We start from the raw sequence: 24,999 nt of genomic DNA, 5'->3' as shown, positions 1-24,999 counted from the left end.
TCACGCAGCATCACCATGCCCATTCATTTTTCTTTCTCATCATTCAACTTAGATATTCCTTCCAACCAGCTCAGTCCTCTCCTGTGTTATACTAGTTTCCAGTTCTGTATTCCCTTTCATGCTATTTCATTCAACAAAATACTTTCCAACTCTTATAAATCCAAGTACCTTACAACTCTCTTTGAGTTAAACTTTACATTAAGATATTTCACAAGATATTTCTTATTATTTTGACTCACAGTTCTCCTGGTTTGTAAAAATCAAATAGTACTATAACCAAACTTATCACCTGGTATGTTTCTAGGTTTCTATCTTAATCTATCACCTGATATACTGGCTTATATTTTTTTCTAGTCATTCTAATTTCTTTTGAAACTCTGATTTAATTTTGGTATTAGTTTTATTAGCCACTTAATTTAAATAATTCCTTATGGATTTATCTTGTAATATATGGGCTTGATGCACTAAATTTATAAATGTCTAAATGTTCAGATTTGTACATGGTCCCCCAAATCCAAATATTAATCTTAAATGGTTTCTTCTAAGGCAAATTAATTTTGTATGTAAGTGATTAAAAAAAAAAAACAGAAAAATATCTCACTTGACAGATTCCTATTAAAATATGGTAAATTTCATCTATAGTCCTTTTGTAATTTGTTTCAGAAGCTGTAACAGAATAATTAAAATTATAACTGAGATTATTAAGTATTTACTAAAAGTGTTTCATACCTCTGTCCAGAGATCCATATGGAGAGTTTCCCATGGATATTCTTTTTCCCTTGGGGCTGCTGTAAGTAAGTTAGTACTAAATGTTGCCATTTGCTTGGGAGGAAAATATTCTCCTGTGATTCAACCTGTGCTAGTAACACAACTTTTGTATCATCGTTTGAATCCATGCAGACACTGACAAAAAAAGAGTAAAGGTACAGGCTGAAACATGAAATTTCTGATATCAGTTTTTAACATGTATAGTTAAGTATAACTCTAGATATTTAAGTAAAATTTAAAAACCAGTTCTAGTATTAAACCAACTTGAAAAGTCAGGAGGTCTTTGTTTTATATCATAATCTGCTTGATTATTTTATTATACTATAACCTCATTTCATGAACTTAAAAATAGATCTGGCTCATTTGCTAGTATTAACACTTTGGGCAATAATCTTCAGGATTCAATTTGCAAAAAAAAAAAATTATTATTACTATTTATATACTCATTGCCCTTTTAGTGCAATGTTTGCTTCATACAGAAATTAATACATATACATAAATATCTAAATGCTAGTATGTATCATTGGTCTAACCTACTCTGAGGGATTACTAACAGAATTAAGATATAATTTACATAAACTACCTAGTAACCTTTATAACATTTACAGAACATCCCTAAGTAACATATTTTACTTAAATTTTAATAAACATTATTGTAGTTCAGTTGCTCAGCGGTGTGCGACTCTTTGCGACCCCATGGACTGCAGCTTGCCAGGCCTCCCTGTCCTTCACCATCTTTGGGAGTTTGCTCAAACTCATGTCCATTGAGTCGGTGATGCCATCCAACCATCCTGTCCTCTGTTATCCCCTTCTCCTTCTGCCTTCAATCTTTCCCAGCATCAGGGTCTTTTCCAATGAGTTGGCTTTTTGCATCAGGTGGCTGAAGTAAAGTATTGGAGCGTCAGCTTCAGCATCAGTCCTTCTGATGAATATTCAGGACTGATTTCCTTTAGGACTAACTCGTTTGATCTCCCTGCAGTTGAAGGGACTCTCAAGAGTCTTCTCCAATACCATAGTTCGAAAGCATCAATTCTTCAGTGCTCAGCCACCTTCTTTATGATCCAACTTTTACATATTTATAAAAATAGTATAATACTGTTCATACTCACTCAATACAAATAAAAGACTTGTATCTATACTAGTTAACAAAGGAGGCAAGAAAAAAAGGACAAGACAGCAATGAGAACCTAAGTCTATGAGATAATGGCTATTAAATGTATAATCTGCATGAAAAACAGTTGCCTGTTAACAACATCGTAAGATCACTGCAATCGGATAGAATACCTCCATAGATAAGCCTTAAGTAAGTATTTGGTCCAAGATACACTGAGAATTAACATAGTGAACTTTAGAGTTTAATTATATATTATTACAAAGATTATAATAATTGTTTGAATCTACCTTCTTTTTTTAAAATTAAGAGTTTTCTATTTTGTCACAATGATCTTTATAGCAGATTTCACATTAATGTCTTTTACATAAATTATTTAAATACCTAAGCTACTCCTGGGGGGAAGGGTTGAGGATAATTATTACCGAAAAATAAAAGTGCCGGTGTGGGGATCAGCCCACACTTGGATCATCAGTGCTTTGGATCCCAATGAGATCATATGAATACAACCTTCTTCTATGAGCCTTTCACTAGGATTCACATATGCTGCACCTTCCAGTCTGTTGTTCTCTATGAAAAAAAGATGTTAGGATGATTAGTCAAGCATCTGACAAAAACTGAGTGGAAAAGTAATGTAAATTGAATTTTGCCACCTAAGAATTGATAGCTCTAAACAATGTACATGTGATATTACTGATGAAGGTGCTATCTAATGTACATGGAGAGTTTTCTGTATTAGGTCATTTTGCTCTGCTCTTTCGATGTACAATTTATAAAAGAAAACTCTATTAACTATCCAACACATTAAATTATCTGCTAAGATTTCTTAAAAGTTCAATTTCCTAGGCTAAACCATAAAAATACCTAAGTATGCTATGCTAATAACTTGGAAATATGTCTGTGGAAAAGTAGATTCAGAGCTCCAACTGTAGATACCAGGTGACATTTCCCACCCTTCAGTCTTGACAGTGTCATTAAGGTTTTCTTTTCTATCTATAGGTCAGTGGTAGAAGCTGTTCCTAGAAACCAAATACTGGGGAAGGCCTAGTGTCCTGAAGCAGAGGCTCCAGTGGGGTGTGTAAACTCTGTGGAATGAAGAGCTATTGAGACTAGCACCTCCCGATCATGATAACCCTCCAAACCTCTGGCTCAGTCATTTCATTCATTCCACAGACCATAAGAATTAGCCCACTTTCCTACCACCATAAACTGCTTTTTAACGAACAAGTTCTTTCTACCTAGCAGTTTCATAGTCACAAAAGAGTGATTCAATAGGCTGTAGAAAGAACTGGAATGAAATTTATTCTCACTTTGGAGGTTGGCTGATACGGTTACACATTTTGTGACAGGAACTAGAAGAGAGGCACTGAGGAAAGATACAGCGTAAGAAGGAGAGCTTGAACTACAAGAGAGAAAGGAGATGAAATGGAGGTGGAATGACAGGAGACAGGGAACAGGTAAGAGAAGGATGGAAAAGCGGCTACAGGGTTCCACGCCTTCCTTTTCAAATATCAGGAGCCACCCTAACCCAGCGATGGGACCACGACAGAGGCATGAAATCGGGTTGGTGATCCCAAAGCAGTTGCGTGTGTGGTGGTCCACCTGCCTCCTTCCTCACACTCCCTCTCCCACCCCACACTAAGCAAAAGTACAGAAGAAAATGGTGTTTAAGGCTGTCCGACCATTCAGGTTTGGGTACGTCAGAACCTACCATCACTAAGGCATTCCATGAAGAACGTGTGGGCAGTAAGTCAGAGTACCACTGTGTTCCTAGTGCTCAACTAAAACTGCCTTCTGAAAAGTCTTAGTACACAGATAATGCTGTTGTCATACCTGTTCCATCAAAACTACTGTCCAGTAAAATCAGTGACTTGTTTCTTTTCCTTGTCTTCTTCCCTTTTTCTGTGCTACTCTCAGGTTCGAGGATACACTCCACATTAAACCACAGGGAAATGCTGAAGCCTTCTGACAGGTGTGGCTGTCCGAGCAAAGGCAAGTGGACTGGGGCTATGTGCCAAGAGGAAAGCAGCTGCTGGGGAAAACTCTCACTCTCGCCCTCTTTCTTACAACGTGACACTCGTGCTCTTCTCAACAGCCCCATGGCCTTACTGTTGAGAATCCCGGGGCACTTTTGTGATGAAACACCATTGCTTAAATTTGGAGTATACAGTAAAGGGAAGGTTAGATACTGTGAAGGACTCATAGTAATGTCACTTTCAACAATTTTCAGAATACCCAGAAGAAGAATTTCCTAAAGGAAGAGAAAACCAAACAAAACTTTACAGCCATGTTACAAGGTATATAATAATCTTGAAAATCAGGTTATAAACAAAAATACAAACATAAACATATGTATATCAGCATTTATATTTAAATAACTTCTTACCTACTATATCATTAAAATTTTCATTTTTGTGTGTTACGATATTGGCTCAGATGGTAAAGCATCTATCTACAATGCAGGAGACCCAGATTCGATACCTGGGTTGGGAAGATCCTCTGGAGAAGGAAATGGCAACCCACTCCAGCATTCTTGCCTGAAAAATCCCATGGACGGAGGAGCATGGTAGGCTACAGTCCATGGGGTCACAAAGAGTCGGACACAACTGAGCAACTTCACTTTCACTTTTCAAAATATGAAAGAGATTTGTCTTAAAACATATAATCTCTTGTGGTTAATTTGTTTTAGATTTAGAAGATTTTAAAAAGGTTCAAAATTAAAAAGTTCTGAGCTGGTTTTAAGTGTTAGAAATTAAGTACAATGATTGTATTGAGAATCATGTCTACCAAAGAAAGGTGTTTATTTCCAGGTGCACTACAGTTACTTCTCTCAATTATTTTTAAATGAGGGATAGAACCAGAGACCTTGCAAATTCTTTAGGTTTCTGAATGGTATTTATGGTATGACTGACTTCCTAAAATTGATTGCTCAGTTACTTTCCACCTTATTTTACATGCCTTTTCCCTAATCAAATAAAAATTTTTCATCTTTTTAGATTTATTTATAATTACAAGTTTCTGGTTAAACTGAAACACAGAATGTACAAAAGAGATGAGAGGAAACAAGTATTTAATTAAAGAGAAAAGCAACAACTAAGGAGACTAGTAAAAAAATAGAAAAGATTAACCCAGTACCATGTCCTATCCATTCATAAAACAACATCTAATGTCGAATACTATGATAAATGAACTCAGAAAAATAGAATACAAACATCCCATAAAAATATAGTCAGTTCTCAATTGTCTGCACTAGTGGTTTTTAACCTCATGTTCCACAGAGCTCCTTCAGGGTCTATAAGGCTCAAGTAAGGTGGTGAAACAGGCAGGGCTCAGGAACATTCTCCAATCCTACTTCAAAGAAAGTAGCTCCAAGGCCTTCTGTTTTAATGTTTAAGCGTTGAGTCCAGATTTCATTATAAAAATGGGCTTCTCAGCAAAGAAGAGTCTAAAAATCACTAAGTTGCACCAACAGACAATGAAGAGTGAATAATAATTTTCTAAAAAAAATGATAACCTTCAAAATGGTTATCATTACTCATAATTATCTTTAGTAATTAAAATTATTCAGCATTTCTTAAGCACACAGACTTGGGGTGGAATCAGGTAAAGGGATTATGACCCCAATGATATATCTAGTTTGCCAAAACAGAAGTTAAATCGTTAAAATTGTATAAATAATAAAATAATTGAGAATTTTGTATGGCAAAAACCACTACAATATAGTAAAGGAATTAGCCTCCAATTAAAATAAATCAACTTTTTAAAAAGCCTGCAGGGAAAGACCCAATATTAACAGCAAAAAAAATTAAATTAAAAAAATGAGAATTTCACACACAATAACATGGAGTTGACTGTATAACAGTTATCACATCAAAAGAGGGAGCTTAGTGATTTCTAAAAAAAATAAAATTCTATTAGACATCAGTGAAAAAATGTCAAATTATAGCATATTTACTGTACAAGGAGATTTCTCCAGAAATATTCTCAAAAGAAGGGTTAGCTCTTCTGAACATGTTCTTGAACTCATCAAAGATACCAAAAGATCCACCAATACTCTCTGGCATGCTAAATTAAAGAAAGAGAGAGGGGAAAATTTAAACCAATATACAGTAATTAAAGGAACTGAAAAAACAATTTCACTGAAAGAGATTAAATATCAATACTATTGTCATATCTTAAATGGATCATAATTAATCTAATAATCCAAATATCTGCTGAAGAAATAGCAATATCACTAAATGAAAACCAACTAATCAGCTGACAAAAAAACAACAAAACCACTTTTCTGAAAGAGTGGTTAGCTCAAAGTAAAATAAGAGTATTTAAAGAAGCATAAATTAATATAGTATTTCTTAAATAAGCTGATGCTGTTAGGTACTGTAAAACAATCTGCTACCTTCTCATGTTTAAAATGTTTAATTTATAACTTTAACTTTCTAAAGAGAAAATTAGATGCTATAAACAAAATTAGAAATATTAAAAATTACAAAAACACTTAAATATCACTAAAGATTAGTTTGAACACTTTATTCTATCATGAGGCTTAGTATGAAACATAACTGGTAATGTACAAATTCATAGAACTTTTGAGAGTAAAATACTGAATAATATTTATAACATATATATTACATATGCTATATATATTACATGTATAATACACAAATTCATAAAACATTTGAGAGTAAAATAATAAATAATATTTGTAGCATACATATTGCATATATATTACAGAGATCAAAATATATTTACATGCATTATCTCAGCTGATCCTAAACAAAAAGTTCTACAAAATAAATACTATCTCCCTTTTGGATATGAAAAAATAATTCTGATATAAAACCTAAGAACAGAAGTCCTGTTTCAGCAACATGTTTTATAAAGAAGCCATGAACTGACATAGAAAGGAAATTGCAATGAGACTAAGAAATAGCATGGACTTTATCCTATTAAGTCATCATCAGATGGTCAACATTGAAATCAGATTGATTATATCCTTTGTAGCCAAAGATGGAGAAGCTCTATACAGTGAGAAAAACAAGACCAGGAGCTGACTGTGGCTCAGATCATGAACTCCTTATTGCCCAATTCAGACTTAAATTGAAGAAAGTAGGGAAAACCACTAGACCATTCAGGTATGACCCAAATCAAATCCCTTATGATTATACAGTGGAAGTGAGAAATAGATTTAAGGGACCAGACCTGATAGATAGAGTACCTGATGAACTATGGATGGAGGTTCGTGACATTGTACAGGAGACAGGGATCAAGACCATCCCCATGGACAAGAAATGCAAAAAGGCAAAATGGCTGTCTGGGGAGGCCTTAAAAATAGCTGTGAAAAGAAGAGATACGAAAAGCAAAGGAGAATAGGAAAGATACAAGCATCTGAATGCAGAGTTCCAAAGAACAGCAAGGAGAGATAAGAAAGCCTTCCTCAGCGATCAATGCAAAGAAATAGAGGAAAACAACAGAATGGGAAAGACCAGAGATCTCTTCAAGAAAATTTAGAGATACCAAGGGAACATTTCATGCAAAGATGGACTCGATAAAGGACAGAAATGGTATGGACCTACCAGAAGCAGAAGGTATTAAAAAGAGATGGCAAGAATACACGGAAGAACTGTACAAAAAAGATCTTCACGATGAAGATAATCATGATGGTGTGATCACTCACCTAGAGCCAGACATCTTGGAATGTGAAGTCAAGTGGGCCTTAGAAAGTATCACTACGAACAAAGCTAGTGGAGGTGATGGAATTCCAGTTGAGCTATTTCAAATCCTGTAAGATGATGCTGTGAAAGTGCTGCAGGTACGCCAGCAAATTTGGAAAACTCAGCAGTGCCACAGGACTGGAAAAGGTCAGTTTTCATTCCAATTCCAAAGAAAGGCAATGCCAAAGAATGCTCAAACTACTGCACAATTGCACTCATCTCACACGCTAGTAAAGTGATACTCAAAATTCTGCAAGCCAGGCTTCAGCAGGACATGAACCATGAAATTCCAGATGTTGAAGCTGGTTTTAGAAAAGGCAAAGGAACCAGAGATCAAATTGCCAACATCCGCTGGACCATGGAAAAAGCAAGAGAGTTCCAGAAAAACATCTATTTCTGCTTTATTGACTATGCCAAAGCCTTTGACTGTGTGGATCACCACAAACTGTAGAAAATTCTAAAAGAGATGGGAATACCAGACCACCTGATCTGCCTCTTGAGAAACCTATATGCAGGTCAGGAAGCAACACTTAGAACTGGACATGGAACAACAGACTGGTTACGAACAGGAAAAGGAGTAGTAGGTCAAGGCTGTGGTTCCAAATAGGAAAAGGAGTACATCAAGGCTGTATATTGTCATCCTGCTTATTTAACTTATATGCAGAGTACATCATGAGAAACACTGCGCTGGAAGAAGCATAAGCTGGAATCAAGATTGCCAGGAGAAATATCAATCGCCTCAGATATGCAGATGACACCACCCTTAAGGCAGAAAGTGAAGAGGAACTCAAAAGCCTCTTGATGAAAGTGAAAGAAGAGAGTGAAAAAGTTGGCTTAAAGCTCAACATTCAGAAAACGAAGATCATGGCATCTGGTCCCATCACTTCATGGGAAATAGATGGGGAAACAGTGGAAACAGTGTCAGACTTTATTTTGGGGGGCTCTAAAATCACTGCAGATGGTGACTGCAGCCACGAAATTAAAAGACACTTACTCCTTGGAAGGAAAGTTATGACCAACCTAGACATCATATTCAAAAGCAGAGATACTACTTTGCCAACAAAGGTCCGTCTAGTCAAGGCTATGGTTTTACCAGTGGTCATGTATGGATGTGAGAGCTGGTCTGTGAAGAAAACTGAGCACTGAAGAATTGATGCTTTTGAACTGTGGTGTTGGAGAAGACTCTTGAGAGTCCCTTGGACTGCAAGGAGATCCAACCAGGCCATCCTAAAGGAGATCAGTCCTGGGTGTTCATTGGAAGTTCTGATGTTGAAGCTGAAACTCCAAATCTTTAGCCACCTGATGCAAAGAGCTGACTCACTGGAAAAGAGCCTGATGCTGGGAAAGACTAAAGGCAAGAGAAGAAGGGGTCGACAGAGGATGAGATAGTTGGATGGCATCACCAACTCAATGGGTGTGAGTTTGGATAAACTCTGGGAGTTGGTGATGGACAGGGAGGCCTGGCATACTGAGGTTCACAGGGTTGCAAAGAGTCGGACACGACTGAGCGACTGAACTGAACTGAACTAAACTGAACATGAATCAGTTCCAGGTTTTAGAGTAAGAAAATAATATGACCAAAGTAAAGTGTATGTTTGTGGATTTTTTTTTTTCAGTTCAAAACTAATAGGTTCCAGTTCAAAATGGGGGACTAGACACACACACACACACCCCTCTATCACCACAAAGTCACTGGACTAAAAGTACAGAAGAACAAAAAGGAAGAAACCCATAATAGGAAAAAAGCAGGGGAGGCAGTGGGCACTAGCAGCACATCAAGTGAGAGATTTAAAAGTATTTCCTACAGATGGAAGGATAGAGAGATAAAAGAGAAAGCTGCAGCCTAGGATCTCTCTGAATTACAAACGGACTCAGAGGAATGGAGAGCCGAACTGTCCAAAATCTGGGGAGAAAGTAACAATAGGGCTGCTACCACAGGGATTAATAAGAGGTTTGTCTGTGAACATGCACCTCTCTCCCTTATTCTGAATATTTAGCACAGATAACTCATCATTTACCATTACGCCCCAAACTTGTTAACTGTTCTCTAAAGAAACTGAATGGATTCTGCCAACAAAAAGCGGAGATATACGGCAGGATGTATGCATTAGGGCTTCCAACTATAACTATAAAGTCTGCAGACTGGCCAAGTTGCCTAACCAAGGGTAAAAACAGCAGCAGAAGAGTTGCTATGCAGGGTATACAGAGAATAACTAGAGCATACAGAGAATAACTAATACTCAACAACAAAAGAAACACCCTGATTTTTAAAAAGCATAAATGATTTGAATAGACATTTCTCTGAAGAATATATACAAATGGCTAACAAGCACATGAAAAGATGATCAACATCACTTATCATTATGGAAATGCAAATAAAAACTACAGTGAGACACACAATGAAAAAAAATCAGACAAATTCCAGTAGGAAGACATCATGATCAGTCCTCCTTAAAACTCTCAAGGTCATTAAACAGGAAAACTCTAAGAAACTGTCACGGCCAAGAGGGAACCTCAAGAGGTATGACAACAAAATGCAATGCGAATCCTGGATAAGGTCTTTAAACAGAAGAAGAACATTAAGTACATATGAAGGCAATTTGAATAAACTACGAACTTTAGTTAATAATGTAACAATATAAATACATTAACTATAGCAAATATACTAATGCTAACCTAGGTACTTTCTGTACTAGGCTCAAACTCTCTGTAAAACTTTCTTTTGGGGTGACAGAAAAGTTTTAAAATGGGCAATTCTGAATCTACTAAAAGACAGTGAACTGTATACTTCAAATGGGTGAACTATATAGTATGTTAATTATATCTCAAGTACATGAATTATACCTCAATAAAGCTGTTATTAAAAGATAATGGAATAGAATTTTTCAGAGCTAAGATACAAATAAGTCTTCATATCAAAAAGGTCCATTAAGTGCCAGCACAATATATAAAAATATAGCCATAACTAAGTAAATGCAGAAGAAGGGAAGGCTTTCCTTACAGTGTAATTCCAATTAAGAAATGAAGGAATCATGGAAATAGAAAATTACTATTTGACAAATACCACCATACCACCATACTAATTATTTCAGTCAAAAATCGTCAATGGATACTAAAATGAGTAGGTTAAAGTAAGATAGAAAAAGGATATTTACATAGTCTCAAGTTATCTCCCCACAAGATACTTACTAATTATAAAGAGAAAATAGTAACTTAACAGTGGAAGCACCTTGCAAGATATTGTCTTAATCAAGTGATCAAAGGCAACATCATCATTGCTAAGATACAGATATCATGAACCCCTGGACATGATGTACTGAGGTATGCCTACCCAAAATGCATAACTTGAATTTAACCATGAGAAAATATGTGACAAGCCCAAACTGACATTTTGTGTATGTCAGCCTTAATCCTCCAATTAAACTTTAGGTTTCTACAGCTAAAATCTAGGGTTCTATCTAGTATATATAAAATGACCATATTACATATTCATTATGAATTTCTCAAATGTCTGTGAAAGTACAAAGAGAGAGCAGGCATTCAAGTAATACCTGACAGAGCAGCAATCTTTTAGACTGGGTTACAGTCTCGTAAGAAACAACAGACATCAAACAATGGACTGGTTCAAAATTGGAAAAGGAATACATCAAAGGTATATTTTGCCACCCTGCTTATTTAACTTAAACACAGTATATCATGTGAAATGCTGGGTTGGATGAAACACAAGCTGGAATCAAGTTTGCCCGAAGAAACACCAATAACCTCAGACATGCAGATGACACCACCGTTATGGCAGAAAAAAAGAAGAAGTAAACAGCCTCTTGATGAAAGTGAAAGAGGAAGAGTGAAAAAGTTGGCTTAAAGCTCAACATTCAAAAAACGAAGATCATGGTGTCCAGTGCTATCACTTCATGGCAAATAGATGGGGAAGAATAAAACAGTGAGAGACTTTATTTTCTTGGGCTCCAAAATCACTGCAGATGGTGACTGTGGCCATGAAATTAAAAGGTGCTTGCTCCTTGGAAGAAAAGCTATGACAAACCTAGAGAGCATATTAAAAAGCAGAGACAGTACTTTGCCAACAAAGGTCTGTCTAGTCAAAGCTATGGTTATTCCAGTAGTCATGTATGGATGTGAGAGTTTGACCGTAAAGCAAGCCAAGTGCCAAAGAATTGATGCTTTTGAACTGTGGTGTTGGAGAAGACTCTTGAGAGTCCCTTGGACTGCAAGGAGATCAAACCAGTCAATCCTAAAGGAGACCAGTCCTTAATAGTCATTGGAAGGACTGATGCTGAAGCTCCAATACTTTGGCCATCTGATGTGAGGAGCTGACTCATTGGAAAAGACTCTGATGCTGGGAAAGACTGAAGGCAGGAGGAGAAGGGGATGACAGAGGACAAGATGGTTGGATAGCATCATCGACTCGATGGACATGAGTTTGAGCAAGCTCCGGGAGTTGGTGATGGACAGGGAACCTGGCGTGCTGCAGTCCACGGGGTCACAAAGAGTTGGATACAACTGAGCAACTGAACTGAACAGTCTCACAATGCCACTTCTAAATACATGACCCTGAACAATTCATTTGATCACTTGGAATCTAGATTTTCCTCTCTAGAAATTCAAGATACTTATATCTACTGTATTGGTTTGAGAAACGGGAGAGATGCTGCATATAAAGCTACTTCTGAAACCACATGGCACTATGCCAATGAAGCTATTATTGTCAACTTTTCATTTCACATAACAAAATTATTTCAAAGCTATTGTTTAAAACCAAAGTTTCAACGCACCTTGAAAATCAGAATCAGTCTGTGTTAAAATACTCAAGAATCCTCCTCCTAAAAGATTTTTCACAGTTCCCTGAAGATTAAAAAACAAAAAATAAGAAATTAAATTTCTTACCTCATGAACGCATGAAGAAACTATAATGTCATAATAAATTACTTGATAGTATACTGTATATACCTATCTAGATATTTTAAAATAAGTGGAGAGAATGCTATGTGTAGGGTTATACATAGTTTTCATTTTGTTTTTCATACTGTTTTTTCTGATTTTTCAAAAACAATGATCATGTATCAAAATTAAATGCAATTTAAACAATATTACTCGTTTTCAGAAATACACTAGGATTCTTATAGTTAGCCAATGACAACACTGATTTTTATCCTACTTTGGAGAACTATGGAAGCAGAAGATTTTTAGACTATCACTTGTACTAAAAATATACCATAAAGTGTTATAAAAGGTAAGTAATCATCTCAATTTTCAGACAAGTTGGGTTATATATAAATAAAGAGATGAGTAATTAGGGCATGTGTGTGATAAATACTGATCACATTTAATTAGATACATTTTTTACCTGTTGCATGAGTAGAAAAATATTCTTTTCTTTCTGTCTGATGATTTTCAAAAAACTCTCAAATACATGGGCAAGCACATCAAGTTTAGCTTTACCAGTAGAAAGCAAATTTAATTCCAACGTACAAATCTCAGGATAAATTATTTCCCCTTGAGCGAGGTTTTCAAGTAAGTCATTTGGACTGCTTGATGCAATGAAACTTTCTGCTTCAGGCTTTAAGTCTACCCCTAAAAGGAGAAAAATAAAAGGTTATTTTTATTCCCGTCCTAAGCACTGAAAAAAATTTCAAATCTCATTCATCACTTAGGAGATCTAGTGGCAAAAGTGCTATTTATAAGAAGATGCTCACAAAAATCTTTTCCTACTACTTGATTTTTGACTACAATAATTATCCTGAATAATCAAGTCATATGGATATTTTGATGATAAATGAGTAGCCTTAAAAGTAATTTTGATCTTCACTAGAAGCACAAGTACTATCAACAGTAATTTTTATAGACATGTGATGCAGATTTAATATACCCCTTTGAGACAACTGGAAAAAAGTACTATCCCAAACTTTCTGGTGCCAAAATATCTAAATCATAGGCTTATATCTCTGTGAAAACAGTAGGTTTGGCTATTGGTTGGATAAATTTTATAGTTTGCCTTTTTTATCAGTGGGATACAGACACTGCCTCACCAAATATTACATTCTGGAAAATTTAACTGTTATGCTCTTTAAAGAAACTGCTGTACTCTTTTTAAAAGTTCATATAGGTAAGAAATTTATAAATTTCTAACTGGACCAAAATTCTTTAGATCTAGTGAGCAAACTTAGACAAAGGAGGGTATCTGTCATTATTAAATCATGTCTGTACTACGATAAAACTGACACTATTATAGCAATATATTTCAAAAGCACCTGTTTAGGGGGGAAGGGGGAGTGGGAAGTGGAAGAAGGTGGTCAAAAGGTATAAACTTCCAGTTATAAGATAAACAAGTACTAGGGATGTAACATACAACATGGTGACTATAGTTACTACTGCTGTATGATATATGGGAAAGGTGTTAAGAGAATAAATACTAAAAGAGTTCTTATCACAAGGAAAAAGTGTTTATTTCTTTTCTTTGTATTGTATCTATATGAGATAGTGAATGTTAACTAAAACTACTGTGGAAATCCTCTCACAATATATGTAAATCAAACCACCTTAAACTTATATGGTGATGTATGTCAATTATTTCTCAACAAAGCTGGAAAAAAGTTTGTTTAACAAACCAAGTAAGTCACATGAATATATATGTATGAGGCTTTCAATCTGTGGCTGTTCCTTTGTTCTTTTCACTCTCTTTATGGTAAAAAAACAACAAAAAACAAAAAAACACCTGCTATGGGTCCATCAAAGCCCTTTAAGTAGGACATCAGTGATTATTCCAATTCACTCAATTTGAAAGAGACAACAGCCACTGAAGAAAATAACTACTGCAAACTTAGTGAAGACTAACAGTATTGGCACAGTCATAAAACCAGCAAATAAAAAGATGAAGCCCTCCCAGAAATCTCCTGGCTCTATTCAATCCATATCTTCCATTCTACTCCACTCACGTTTTCGGCCTGGAAACAAAGGATCACATGCAATGTTATTTCCATCTTAAGGACAAGCTGGGCTGTGGTGAACTAAGAAACCTATGCTGAAGCATTCTTGGATGCCACAAAGAGATGTCTGTATTCCTTTTATTACTTAAATCTTTGTAACTAACTGTTTTCAAAGCTCTTCCTGTCAATGTCCACTGAATAGATCTTTTCTATCAAGGCCTCAATGTAAATACATCTTCAGTGAGGCCTTCTTTGACTACCCAGTCACTATCACATCATCCTGTTTTATTTCTTCATATTGCTTATTTCTGGTATTTCTTGTCTTTTCCACTAGAATCCATATGAAATTAGAGACTTCTTCCACCCTGTATTCTTAGACACTCCATCAATATTTGTGATAACAAAAATATATTTCATTGATTTAAACTGCTTAAACTGCTTACAGGGGCTTCCCTCATAGCTCAGTTGGTAAAGAATCCACCTGCAATGCAGGAGACCCCGGCTTGATTCCTGGATTGGGAATATCCACTGGAGAAGGGATAGGCTACCCACCCCGTATTCTTGGGCTTCCCTTGTAGCTCAGCTGGTAAAGAATCCACCTACAATGTGGGAGACCTGGGTTCGAGCCCTGGGTTGGGAAGATTCCTCTGGAGAAAGGAAAGGCTACCCACTCCAGTATTCTGGCCTGGAGAACTCTATGGACCATACAGTCCATGGGGTCACTAAGAGTCGGTCACGACTGAGCAACCTTCACTTTCACTTTCAAACTGCTTACAAGAACGCCAAAATTTGTTGTCAAGATCAAATAAAATAATGATGTAATACACTTTACAAATATAATTCAATAAAAGTTCTAAAGTGATATTATTAAGAACCATTTGCTAGTTAATAATCTGACTCTCAAATGAAGTTACAAGTACTTCAGTGATATTTTACCATCATCCCAGGATTCACTATCCTCAGGATTGCTTTCACTATCTGCTTCATAACCTTCTTCTTCAACCAGAAGTTTAAAACTGCAACACTGAGAATCCTCAGCTTCTTCTGAAAAATCACCAGGCTGGGATGACAGTTCTTCTTCAGACTGATGACTCTATAAGATCAGTACAATTAAATTAAGACAAAAATTACAATGTTTGTTCATTTTTCTTAAATAAGATATTTATTACTCAAAAATCATTTTGAAGACAGCTTCAATATTTTAAGAAAAAAACATTAGGAACAGATATTAACCATTATACATTATGATATTCACACAGCATAATTCTCCAGAATTTCTTAGCCAATTTGATTAACACCTTTTAGGTGTCCTAACAAATTAAACTATAGGTCATTTCAGTTTTACTGAAAAGTAAGTCTAAGAAATTTCATTCTAGCTATGTAAGAGGAGATGAGTAAAAACCACAATGACATGGAATTATACTTCTTATAACTTAATGCAAATAAATACATATTATATTTACATATTTGCACAACAAAAGATTTTTCCAAAGGTTTTTATAAAGTGTTTCATAAATTAGATAACTAAAGACATGAAAAATTTTCAAAGAAACTGATTTTAAGATTTCAGAATGCAATTGTCTACATATAAGCATCTCTGAAATCAGAGTTCCAGCATTAACTCCCTGTGCACGTATCATGTGGCATGAAATTTTCCTTTTCTTATAAAAATGCTAATAATATCTTCACTTAAAAAAAAAACCACTTAAAGAAGCTCAGAGTACTTAATCATTGCAATATTTTAAAAAGAAGAATAATCTTTTTTTTTAATAGGTAGGTAGATATTTTAATCTACATAGGTATTCTGACATTTCAGGTAGGTATTTTAACATTTTCCAGTTAACCAACTGATTCAGTAATATGATTATGACATTAGTAGTTATTTTAGTAAGTTTTTACATTATATGACAAACAGTAATGTAAACTATTATGGCAGAAGATTATAAAATGCCAATATGTCTAGACCAAGGAATTGAAAAAGAAGTCACACAAAGATAAAGGTAAACAAACAACCTAGATGTCCATCAGCAGATGAATGGATAAGAAAGCTGTGGTACATATACACAATGGAGTATTACTCAGCCGTTAAAAAGAATACATTTGAAGCAGTACTGATGAGATGGATGAAACTGGAGCCGATTATACAGAGGGAAGTAAGCCAGAAAGAAAAACACCAATACAGTATACTAACACATATATATGGAATTTAGAAAGATGGCAATGATGACCCTGTATGCAGGACAGCAAAAAAGACAGATGTGTAGAGCGGACTTTTGGACTCCGAGGGAGAGGGAGAGGGTGAGATGATTTGGGAGAATGGCATTGAAACATGTATAATATCATGTAAGAATCGAATTGCCAGTCTATGTCCAATGCAGGATACAGTATGCTTGGGGCTGGTACACGGGGATGACCCAGAGAGATGTTGTAGGGAGGGGGGTGGGAGGGGGGGTTCATGTTTGGGAACGCATGTACACCTGTGGTGGATTCATGTCAATGTATGGCAAAACCAATACAGAATTGTAAAGTAAAATAAAAAATAAAGAAAGAAAGAAAGAATTCAGAAAAAAAAAATAAATAAATAAAATAAAAATTAAATTAAAGTGAGAAGAGAGTTCTGTAAATATTAACCATATCACTATAGAATCAAATAAGACAAAGAGGACAGCTGAGTCATCACTATCCGTGCATTATTACTTAATAAACTATCAGTTATATATGAGACATCAAATAATACTTCCATCTTACTGGAAGCAATTCTCGGTAAATTTCCAGATTAGATGAAGAAAAGCATGTCACACTGCTCTCCTATGTTTTATGAGATATAAATACAATCCATCCCAGAGGATGGAGACAGAACCCATTGAACTCATCTGACCAAATCCTGGCCCATATGTTCTAACCACATCACAGTGTCACACTCTGAACCCACACACTTCTGCCTCTGCCAGTCACACCCAAACAATAACAACACAACTGTATGTTACTCATACCTTCTCAGTCATAGAATCATCATGCTCAAAATCTGCTGAATGATTCCCCAGTGCAACTCGAAGCAGGGCATCAAATAAAGGCTTTGCTAATTCTGTTTCCATAACCTTTGACTTGGCAAGATGATCCCTCATTTCATGCAATATAGTTTCCACAGACAAGTTCTAAGGTAAAAGCAAAGAAACTAAGAATATCAACATGCTTTAAGAAAAAAAATAAACAGTGAGAAAACAAATGATAAATTAATATTTACATTAAGTAAAAGCTAGTCCATTTATTTGCAGTTGATATGAAATTAAAATGACTATATAAATATCCAGTGCTTATACAAATATCCTCCTGTTACAATTAAGAATAATTAATATTTTAATTTATCCAATGCTTTACTTATCTTATTTGCTTTTGAATTTGAATGTATCATAAATTAATTGTATCAGGGAAAAAATGATTAGTTGAAACTCAAGGTTTTCATTAACCATTTCTAGATTTTACTAATTCCTTTTCTTAGTGATTGCTTAAGACTCTAAGAAGCACTTATATTCTAATTCTTTTCTCTTCCTCCCTTCTTTACTCCTTCCTATCTGTCCTGGAATGGAGCTCTCACTGCTTGTTCTTCTGTTAAGGGATGAAGCCATAAGGATAGATAGGAAATTGACTTCTCCCTTAACTCTGTCCAGTGGGAGACACAGATACACACAGACAAGATATGATGGAGTAGGAAATGGCAACCCACTCTAGTATTGTTGCCTGGAAAATCCCATGGACAGAGGAGGCTGGTTGGCTACACAGTCCATGGGGTTACAAAGAGTTAGATGTGACTGAAGTGACTTAGCATGCAGGAAGAAAAGAAGGGATCTACCATATTTGAAATTTCCTTAGAAGCAGGGCCTAAAACTAAGCATTCCTTTTTGGCTGAGATGTGCTCTCAGGGGAAACTTGTAAAGGCATGAGGAAGGCAGAATATGCTGGGGGAAGAATCCAGGCAAAGATGTGCTTTCAGAATAAATGTGTCACCCCAGCCCAATTCCATGGGAAGCTCTGGAGCCTGAACTGCACCACAGAGACTGCCACTCCCAGAGCCATACCCATCAGTCACTGGCTCTCAGCACCCCACACTTTGGGAGATGGGTGCAGATGGGAGTCCTGAGCAGCCAACATCTGCAGCAGAGGTGCACGGGTGGATCAGCTTGGCAAGGGATATAGGCAGGGCACCAAACAGAACCACACCAAGACTGTTGAGTGTGGACGTTGAAATACAATAGCTGGGGAAGGAAATGGCAACCCACTCCAGTATCCCTGTCTGGAAGATCTCATGGACAGAGGAGCCTGTGGGCTGCAGTCCATGGGGTCGCAAAGAGTTGGGCATGACTGAGCAACTAACACTTCAGTTCAGTCGCTCAGTCGTGCCCGACTCTCTGCGACCCCATGAATCGCAGCATGCCAGGCCTCCCTGTCCATCACCGTCTCCCGGAGTTCACTCAGACTCACGTCCATTGAGTCAGTGATGCCATCCAGCCATCTCATCCTCTGTCGTCCCCTTCTCCTCCTGCCCACAATCCCTCCCAGCATCAGTCTTTTCCAATGAGTCAATTCTTCACATGAGGTGGCCAAAGTACTGGAGTTTCAGCTTTAGCATCATTCCTTCCAAGGAAATCCCAGGACTGATCTCCTTCAGAATGGACTGGTTGGATCTCCTTGCAGTCCAAGGGACTCTCAAGAGTCTTCTTACCCATTATTACTCATCTGACATCTGACATTTAAGGTGTATTTAATGCCTTTTAGGGTTGGTAAATTTTGTCACATGGGTTCTGTATTCCAAACTAAACCCTAAGCTTCTCGAGGGCAAGAACAGGGTCATGTACTCCTCTGTGTCCACCACAGTACCTGGTACTGTGCTAAGCATACAGGAGCACCTCAAAACTCAGAATCTTTGGAAAAACAAAATGACAACAGCATTACATTATAACTTTAAAAAAATTTACATTACACAATGGTTAGATGAAAGATAAGTTCTTACCTGACTGGGTAACTCCAACTCCATCTTTTGCTGACAAGCTCTGGTGCCATGAAGACAAATGGCCAGAAGGGCTTCCAAAAATCGTATGCCCTGAAGTGAGGTTTCGCTTTTTCGACTCATAAAGACTTCTGTTTCCTCTGGAACAGCTTCCACAGCTGGAATCTGTTCCACATTTACAGAAGAAAGATGCTCTGACTCGAATTCACCTAAACTGTCAGCACTCTTTTTCAGACTACTCAGTTCTGCTGGTGTGGGGTCACTTTTTACAGTCAAAGATAATAAATCTTCTTTCACAGTGATCTCAGGTTGAGAAATTCTGTTTAAATCTTGATTTTCACCCATGTTTCGATCTCCTTCCCTTCTCCCTTGCTCCTCTTCAGGATTTCTGAACAGTTCCTGTATTACCATAAATATTAATTTATGGCATACTTGGAAACCACCAAGCCTATAAAACTGTTTCTGGAAAATGGGACTTAACATGTAGATCCAACGACACATGGACCAAATGTCAGCTGCTTGGTGCATGTGTTTGGGAGAGGGCAGGACGAGGCTCTCAAGAGAGAAACACGGCAGCATGTGTTGCAAAGGCTCGCTCGCTGTACTGTCATAGCCAGAAGTATCCTCTGAATCACTGGCTAATTCTCTGTCAGATTCTGCCTCTTTACTTACACACAAGAACGCCACACAGAGGAAGAGGTTAATTGTGTTGATATGAACATCCTGCACCACAGACTTTCGTTTCTTTGGATAAGCATCTTTGAGCCGGGCATAAAATTTACTAAGACTCTGAGAATCTGAATAAGCTTGCTGGTTATACAAAGTACTGACATTTAAAGATGACAACTCCTTCTGTTCAAGGTCTATCCCGTCAATACCTGGAATTGAAGAATCTTTCTGTTGTTCCCCTAGGCTGATTATCAGAGTTTCAAATGCTTTTAGTGAGTGATTTCGGATACCATCTAAGTAATTTAATTCAATTATTTGGTTTACTCCATTACAACTTAAAAACAAATCTCTTATTACCCTGTGAGAGAAAAAAAGTACAAAAGATTTACATACAGGCACATCATTCATACACTATTTAAACATGTCATTGCTGCATATACTAAACACTACCTATTTCAACTTTATCAATTATCTGGCTGAAGTCCTTAGTTAGATATGACCAGGATTTCAAGTTGCTTTCTAACTACTTTTACACCCTTCTGCAAACACTGCATATATAATTCCAGTAGCATTTGAAAAGAACAGATTACATGCCTCTCAAGTGAAACGAAGCAATTCAGGGAAGAATATTTTTCCCCAAACGGCATATTTCTCTATATAAATTCTCCATGCCACAATCACCTCCATATTTGAGACGGACACTCTGAAAGCAGGGAGGCCTTTGCGGGTCCATTCATTTGGCTACTTGGTGGTTCACTCAGGACTTTTGTTTATTTTAAATCTGTATGTCATCAAGGGAAAGAACCAAACTACAGATCTGAAGTTTTTCAGCTCTATCTCAGGTAAAACTCACAAGTCTGGATCACTGGAATCTGAGTAATAATTTTAGTATAAATCATCTCAGCAAAGATCCAGGCTGTCCACAAATATGCCACAGAGTTATAAAACTGTCAGATCAAAGACAGTTCTATTTAAACAATGTCAGAATGTCAGGATTTTTTTTTCTAATGATTGTGAAAATAATGATTACAGATATGTTATACTTTACTGTAAGTTTTAAAAATGGTATATGCATTAATTTCAAAGGCCAACTACCTATCAGAAGCAAGCTTCATTTACAAAATTATTTTTTAAGTATGAGAGCTGACAATCACAAAATCTGCAAAACTCACTGGTGAGATTCTAAGTATCTTAATTTTCTTCATTTTGCTTACCTGTATTTTCCAGTTTTTCTACATACAGGTAATAAATGTAAATATGGTATTCAAAAAATAATAATTCCATTAATTTCACTGTTTTGATCATTATCATGCACATACACACTTTATGTACTATATATATTTTTTCACAGTAAATAAATGAAACATTTTTTTACTTTTTGTATGTTACTGATAAAATATTATAAGCATTTTCTCATGTCCCAATAGATCCTAGCTAACATTATTTTTGGCTAATAATATTACATCCAGTATATATAATTTAATTAATTTAACTTTGCCCCTGCTGTTGGGTATCTGCATCTTATCCATTTTTTCTCATATATATATATATTTAAAACTTTACTTTTTTTTCAGAGAAATTAAAATCAATGGCTCTGTCCTCTTCCCTATAAACACCCCAGTAAAACAAACAAATAAATAAATGTTTAAAAAAAATCTGACATGGGATGGGAACTTTTTTCATTGTTAAACTAAAATTAAATCCTAGGAAAAATAAATAATAAAGATATTCAAACATCTTTGAATATGATTTTTCAACAGTGAGAAAAAATATCTACACATATATATAACAAACCTTGATTTAAGCAGCGTAGGCAGAGTTTTTAAATAGATCTGAAGTACTTCCTGGGGCAAACACTGGTTATGATGGCTACAGACATGAGTCTGAGCTGAAGTAATGCTAAGCTGTTGACAGTGATGTGCTAATTCAACTCCTCTTTGCAGCACAGGATTAAATACGCAGTTATACAGTTTCCACTGAACAACAACATTGCCTTTCTGGATCAAACTGCAAATGTGATTTGCAATCTGTACACTCTGTAATCTGTCCTCTTGGAAGACAAACTTCTGATAAGCCTCTAAGGCATCCCATTTCCACAAGCCTTCTGACCCACTGCTGGGCAGGACGCCTTGAAATCTGTAGGGTGGACTAGACACAGCTGAGGGAGGTCCAGCATTGTAAGAGCTTCCCTGCAGGGTCTCCTCTAATTTGGCTAGTTGATCTGAGTCAACAGTACAGATGTTGCAAGCTGCTTTTTTAGTTTTCTGCGGTATCTCAGCTCCTCCTAACTGGTCCAAAATGAGTTTGTGAAGAATATTCAGTATATGCTGCTGACAGCTTTTCAGTGCTGGCAACTTAAAAGCATGGAGGAGAGGAACAATTACAGATTTGGGATCCATACAACAGCATATGCCGATGTTCTGAACCCCTGAGAGGATCTGGACACACGTGCTGCTCAAGGAAGCCTGCTGCAGTAAGCGTAAGCACTGGTGGGAACACACAGCAATGCAACAGCACCGCTCAGGGTAATACACGTCTCCATCTGCCGTCTCTTCAAATGGGCTCTTGGAAACCTGGTTTTTAAAAGCCGAGACCAACAGACCTGAGAGGTCTCTGTGGTGATGCATGAAGTGGGAATATTCGCAACGTCTGTGCCTTTTTCTTGTACACACTGAATGATGCAGCTGCTCTGACTTCACTTTTTTGACAGTGCTCATTATTTTCATGACATTATTGATGAGGGCTTTCAAATGTCCTGAGGCCTCGGGAGGAACCCCATCTCTTACAACCAGCCATTCCATTTGAAGAACTGCTGTTTCAAATAAATGAAATCCGTGATGCTGAATGAATTCTTGGACCAGATCCATGGCTTGACTGAAGAAGAACGGATTTGAAGTTGCACTTTGAAGACAACAGATCAGGATCTGCAGAACTCCCTCCAGCAGCTCAGGTAAAAGAAGCACTCTATGACGATACTTGGAAAACACAAAATCTTCCTGACCCTCTTGTAGTGTTTTCTTCTGTCTTGGGGCAAAAGGGTCAGGTTGCTTTCCTAGGCAAGTTCTAATTTTTAAAGCTGCTCTAAGCAATTCTGTTAAATTTTTTCTGAGATTTTCTGGCATCACCTCTGCCGTACTAATATCTACTGACATCAGATGCAGTACTGTTCGGAAAAGCATCCGTTGAATCAAAGCCACTGGTTCTTCAGTCCAACCTGCAGAAACCATCTGACCCTCCAAATTGTCACTGAGATTACAGCAGTCCCCAAAACCCGCTAGGAATTCAGTCAGTGTGGGCACTACACTGGCTGCGAGAGCAGAATTATGATTCAAGGTAATGTCAAACTTACAAACTTTCTCTAATAAAGATAACAAAACATGACATAAGTCAAATGGAGAATTGTTCATGTGACTGATGGTAGACAAGGCAGCTGGCTCACTTAAAATGTCAGTGTTTGACTCCTCTCTTGGAATCATTTCTCTGGAATTTTCCAAAGCCATGGTGTCAGGAGGAGTCTGCTCTTTGGTTGATAAGTGGTTAAGCTTAGCTGTAAGGTGGTCTTCTTTAGGACACTGTTTTACAAAATGCTGTAGCACATGGGACCTTCTGTATTTAGTCATTACTATACTTTTGTCATCTGAATTGGCTTCTGAATCTGAGGTGGAGAGCTGTGTCTTTCTTGCATCTCTTACAGAATAACGATGGGTAGTTTTACGTTGCCGCCTGCTTTTTCTAAAAACATTTACTTTTGCAGAAACCTGACCAGCTGGAGCACTTCCTTCTAAATATAATTTTTCCTGAGTAGATCTTTGAGAACTTGAGTTCTTTTCTTTGGTCAGGATTATACCAGCTGAGAATGGCAGATTAAAGTCTGACAAAATGAAGAAAGAAAATTTAGAATACCTTAATATGTTTTAAAACTCAATATGCATAGGTGATTATCCTCTTCTTTACTTTAGGAGTTTGTCCTCAGTATATTTTTATTATGGGGCTGACTTCTTTTAGCTTTTTGGTATGTCTCTACTCCCCTTCCTCCCCACATCACTTCATTTCCTTATCCTGCTTATATTAAATACCAAGTGGCCCTGAATCAAAGAACACAAATTGATTTTGAAAACAGGGAGAACAGAGTTAGGAAAGCAATGCTGGTATTTAGCATTACTATTCTTACCACTTTACAAATCTCCTCTAATAACACCATTAATTAAGACACAGAGGTATACTCTATCTTCAAAACAGTATTTAGTTTATAGCTCTGATATAACTTAGGAACCTTAAGATCTCCCCGAATTATTTCAAAATCATACAATAGATACAAATGTTCTCCGAGACTGGGGTTAAAGAGTTACTCATTCACAGTATTCACTGCATGTGCTACGCAAGGAACTTGGTATAGGTGCAAATATTGCTGTTTCACCCTCAGTGCCTAAAACCTAGGGCTGCTGTGTGGTCATCACTCAAGACCTATATCTTAGAGAAAAGAATAAATTTTCCATACTAATTAAAAAGATAATGATGCTGGGCTTTTTCCTTTGCAATAATACAAAAGGTACAGTTATAATTTAGAATGAATAAATAAAAATCTAAATAAAAGACTTGTGCTTTAAGGGAGAGAGGATTAAAAGGAGTCTGACAAATTCCACATATGCAAAAGATGCAGGCAATGAAGAGAACTTCACCAAAAGAACACAAATTAGAGTTCTTAAGTGATTAACAATTTGTGAGTTCATAAATTCAGAAGAAAATAAGAGCAGAGTCAGTGAATCAACAAAATAAGCAGGATAATATTAAGAC

At 36.6% G+C, this 24,999-nt stretch overlaps 1 protein-coding gene across 1 annotated transcript in view; it reads right to left on the bottom strand.

The window, feature by feature from the left end:
- Positions 1 to 24,999, bottom strand: part of LOC120860491 (lysosomal-trafficking regulator) — a 166,602-nt gene that overhangs the window by 97,424 nt on the left and 44,179 nt on the right. Inside the window, exons 5-14 of the mRNA XM_040236309.1 lie at positions 22,000 to 24,076; positions 19,540 to 20,563; positions 17,525 to 17,686; positions 15,468 to 15,624; positions 12,953 to 13,179; positions 12,381 to 12,450; positions 5,835 to 5,944; positions 3,713 to 4,130; positions 2,305 to 2,449; positions 730 to 903 (exon numbers count right to left, since the gene is read on the bottom strand). Coding sequence (XP_040092243.1) covers positions 730 to 903; positions 2,305 to 2,449; positions 3,713 to 4,130; positions 5,835 to 5,944; positions 12,381 to 12,450; positions 12,953 to 13,179; positions 15,468 to 15,624; positions 17,525 to 17,686; positions 19,540 to 20,563; positions 22,000 to 24,076 — 4,564 coding nt within the window. The remainder of the gene's footprint in view (positions 1 to 729; positions 904 to 2,304; positions 2,450 to 3,712; positions 4,131 to 5,834; positions 5,945 to 12,380; positions 12,451 to 12,952; positions 13,180 to 15,467; positions 15,625 to 17,524; positions 17,687 to 19,539; positions 20,564 to 21,999; positions 24,077 to 24,999) is intronic.

This window comes from Oryx dammah, unplaced genomic scaffold (assembly GCF_014754425.2).
Source record: "Oryx dammah isolate SB20612 unplaced genomic scaffold, SCBI_Odam_1.1 HiC_scaffold_11077, whole genome shotgun sequence".
In the NCBI taxonomy this organism is placed as follows: Eukaryota; Metazoa; Chordata; class Mammalia; order Artiodactyla; family Bovidae; genus Oryx; species Oryx dammah.
This window is presented reverse-complemented; position numbering and strand designations above follow the sequence as displayed.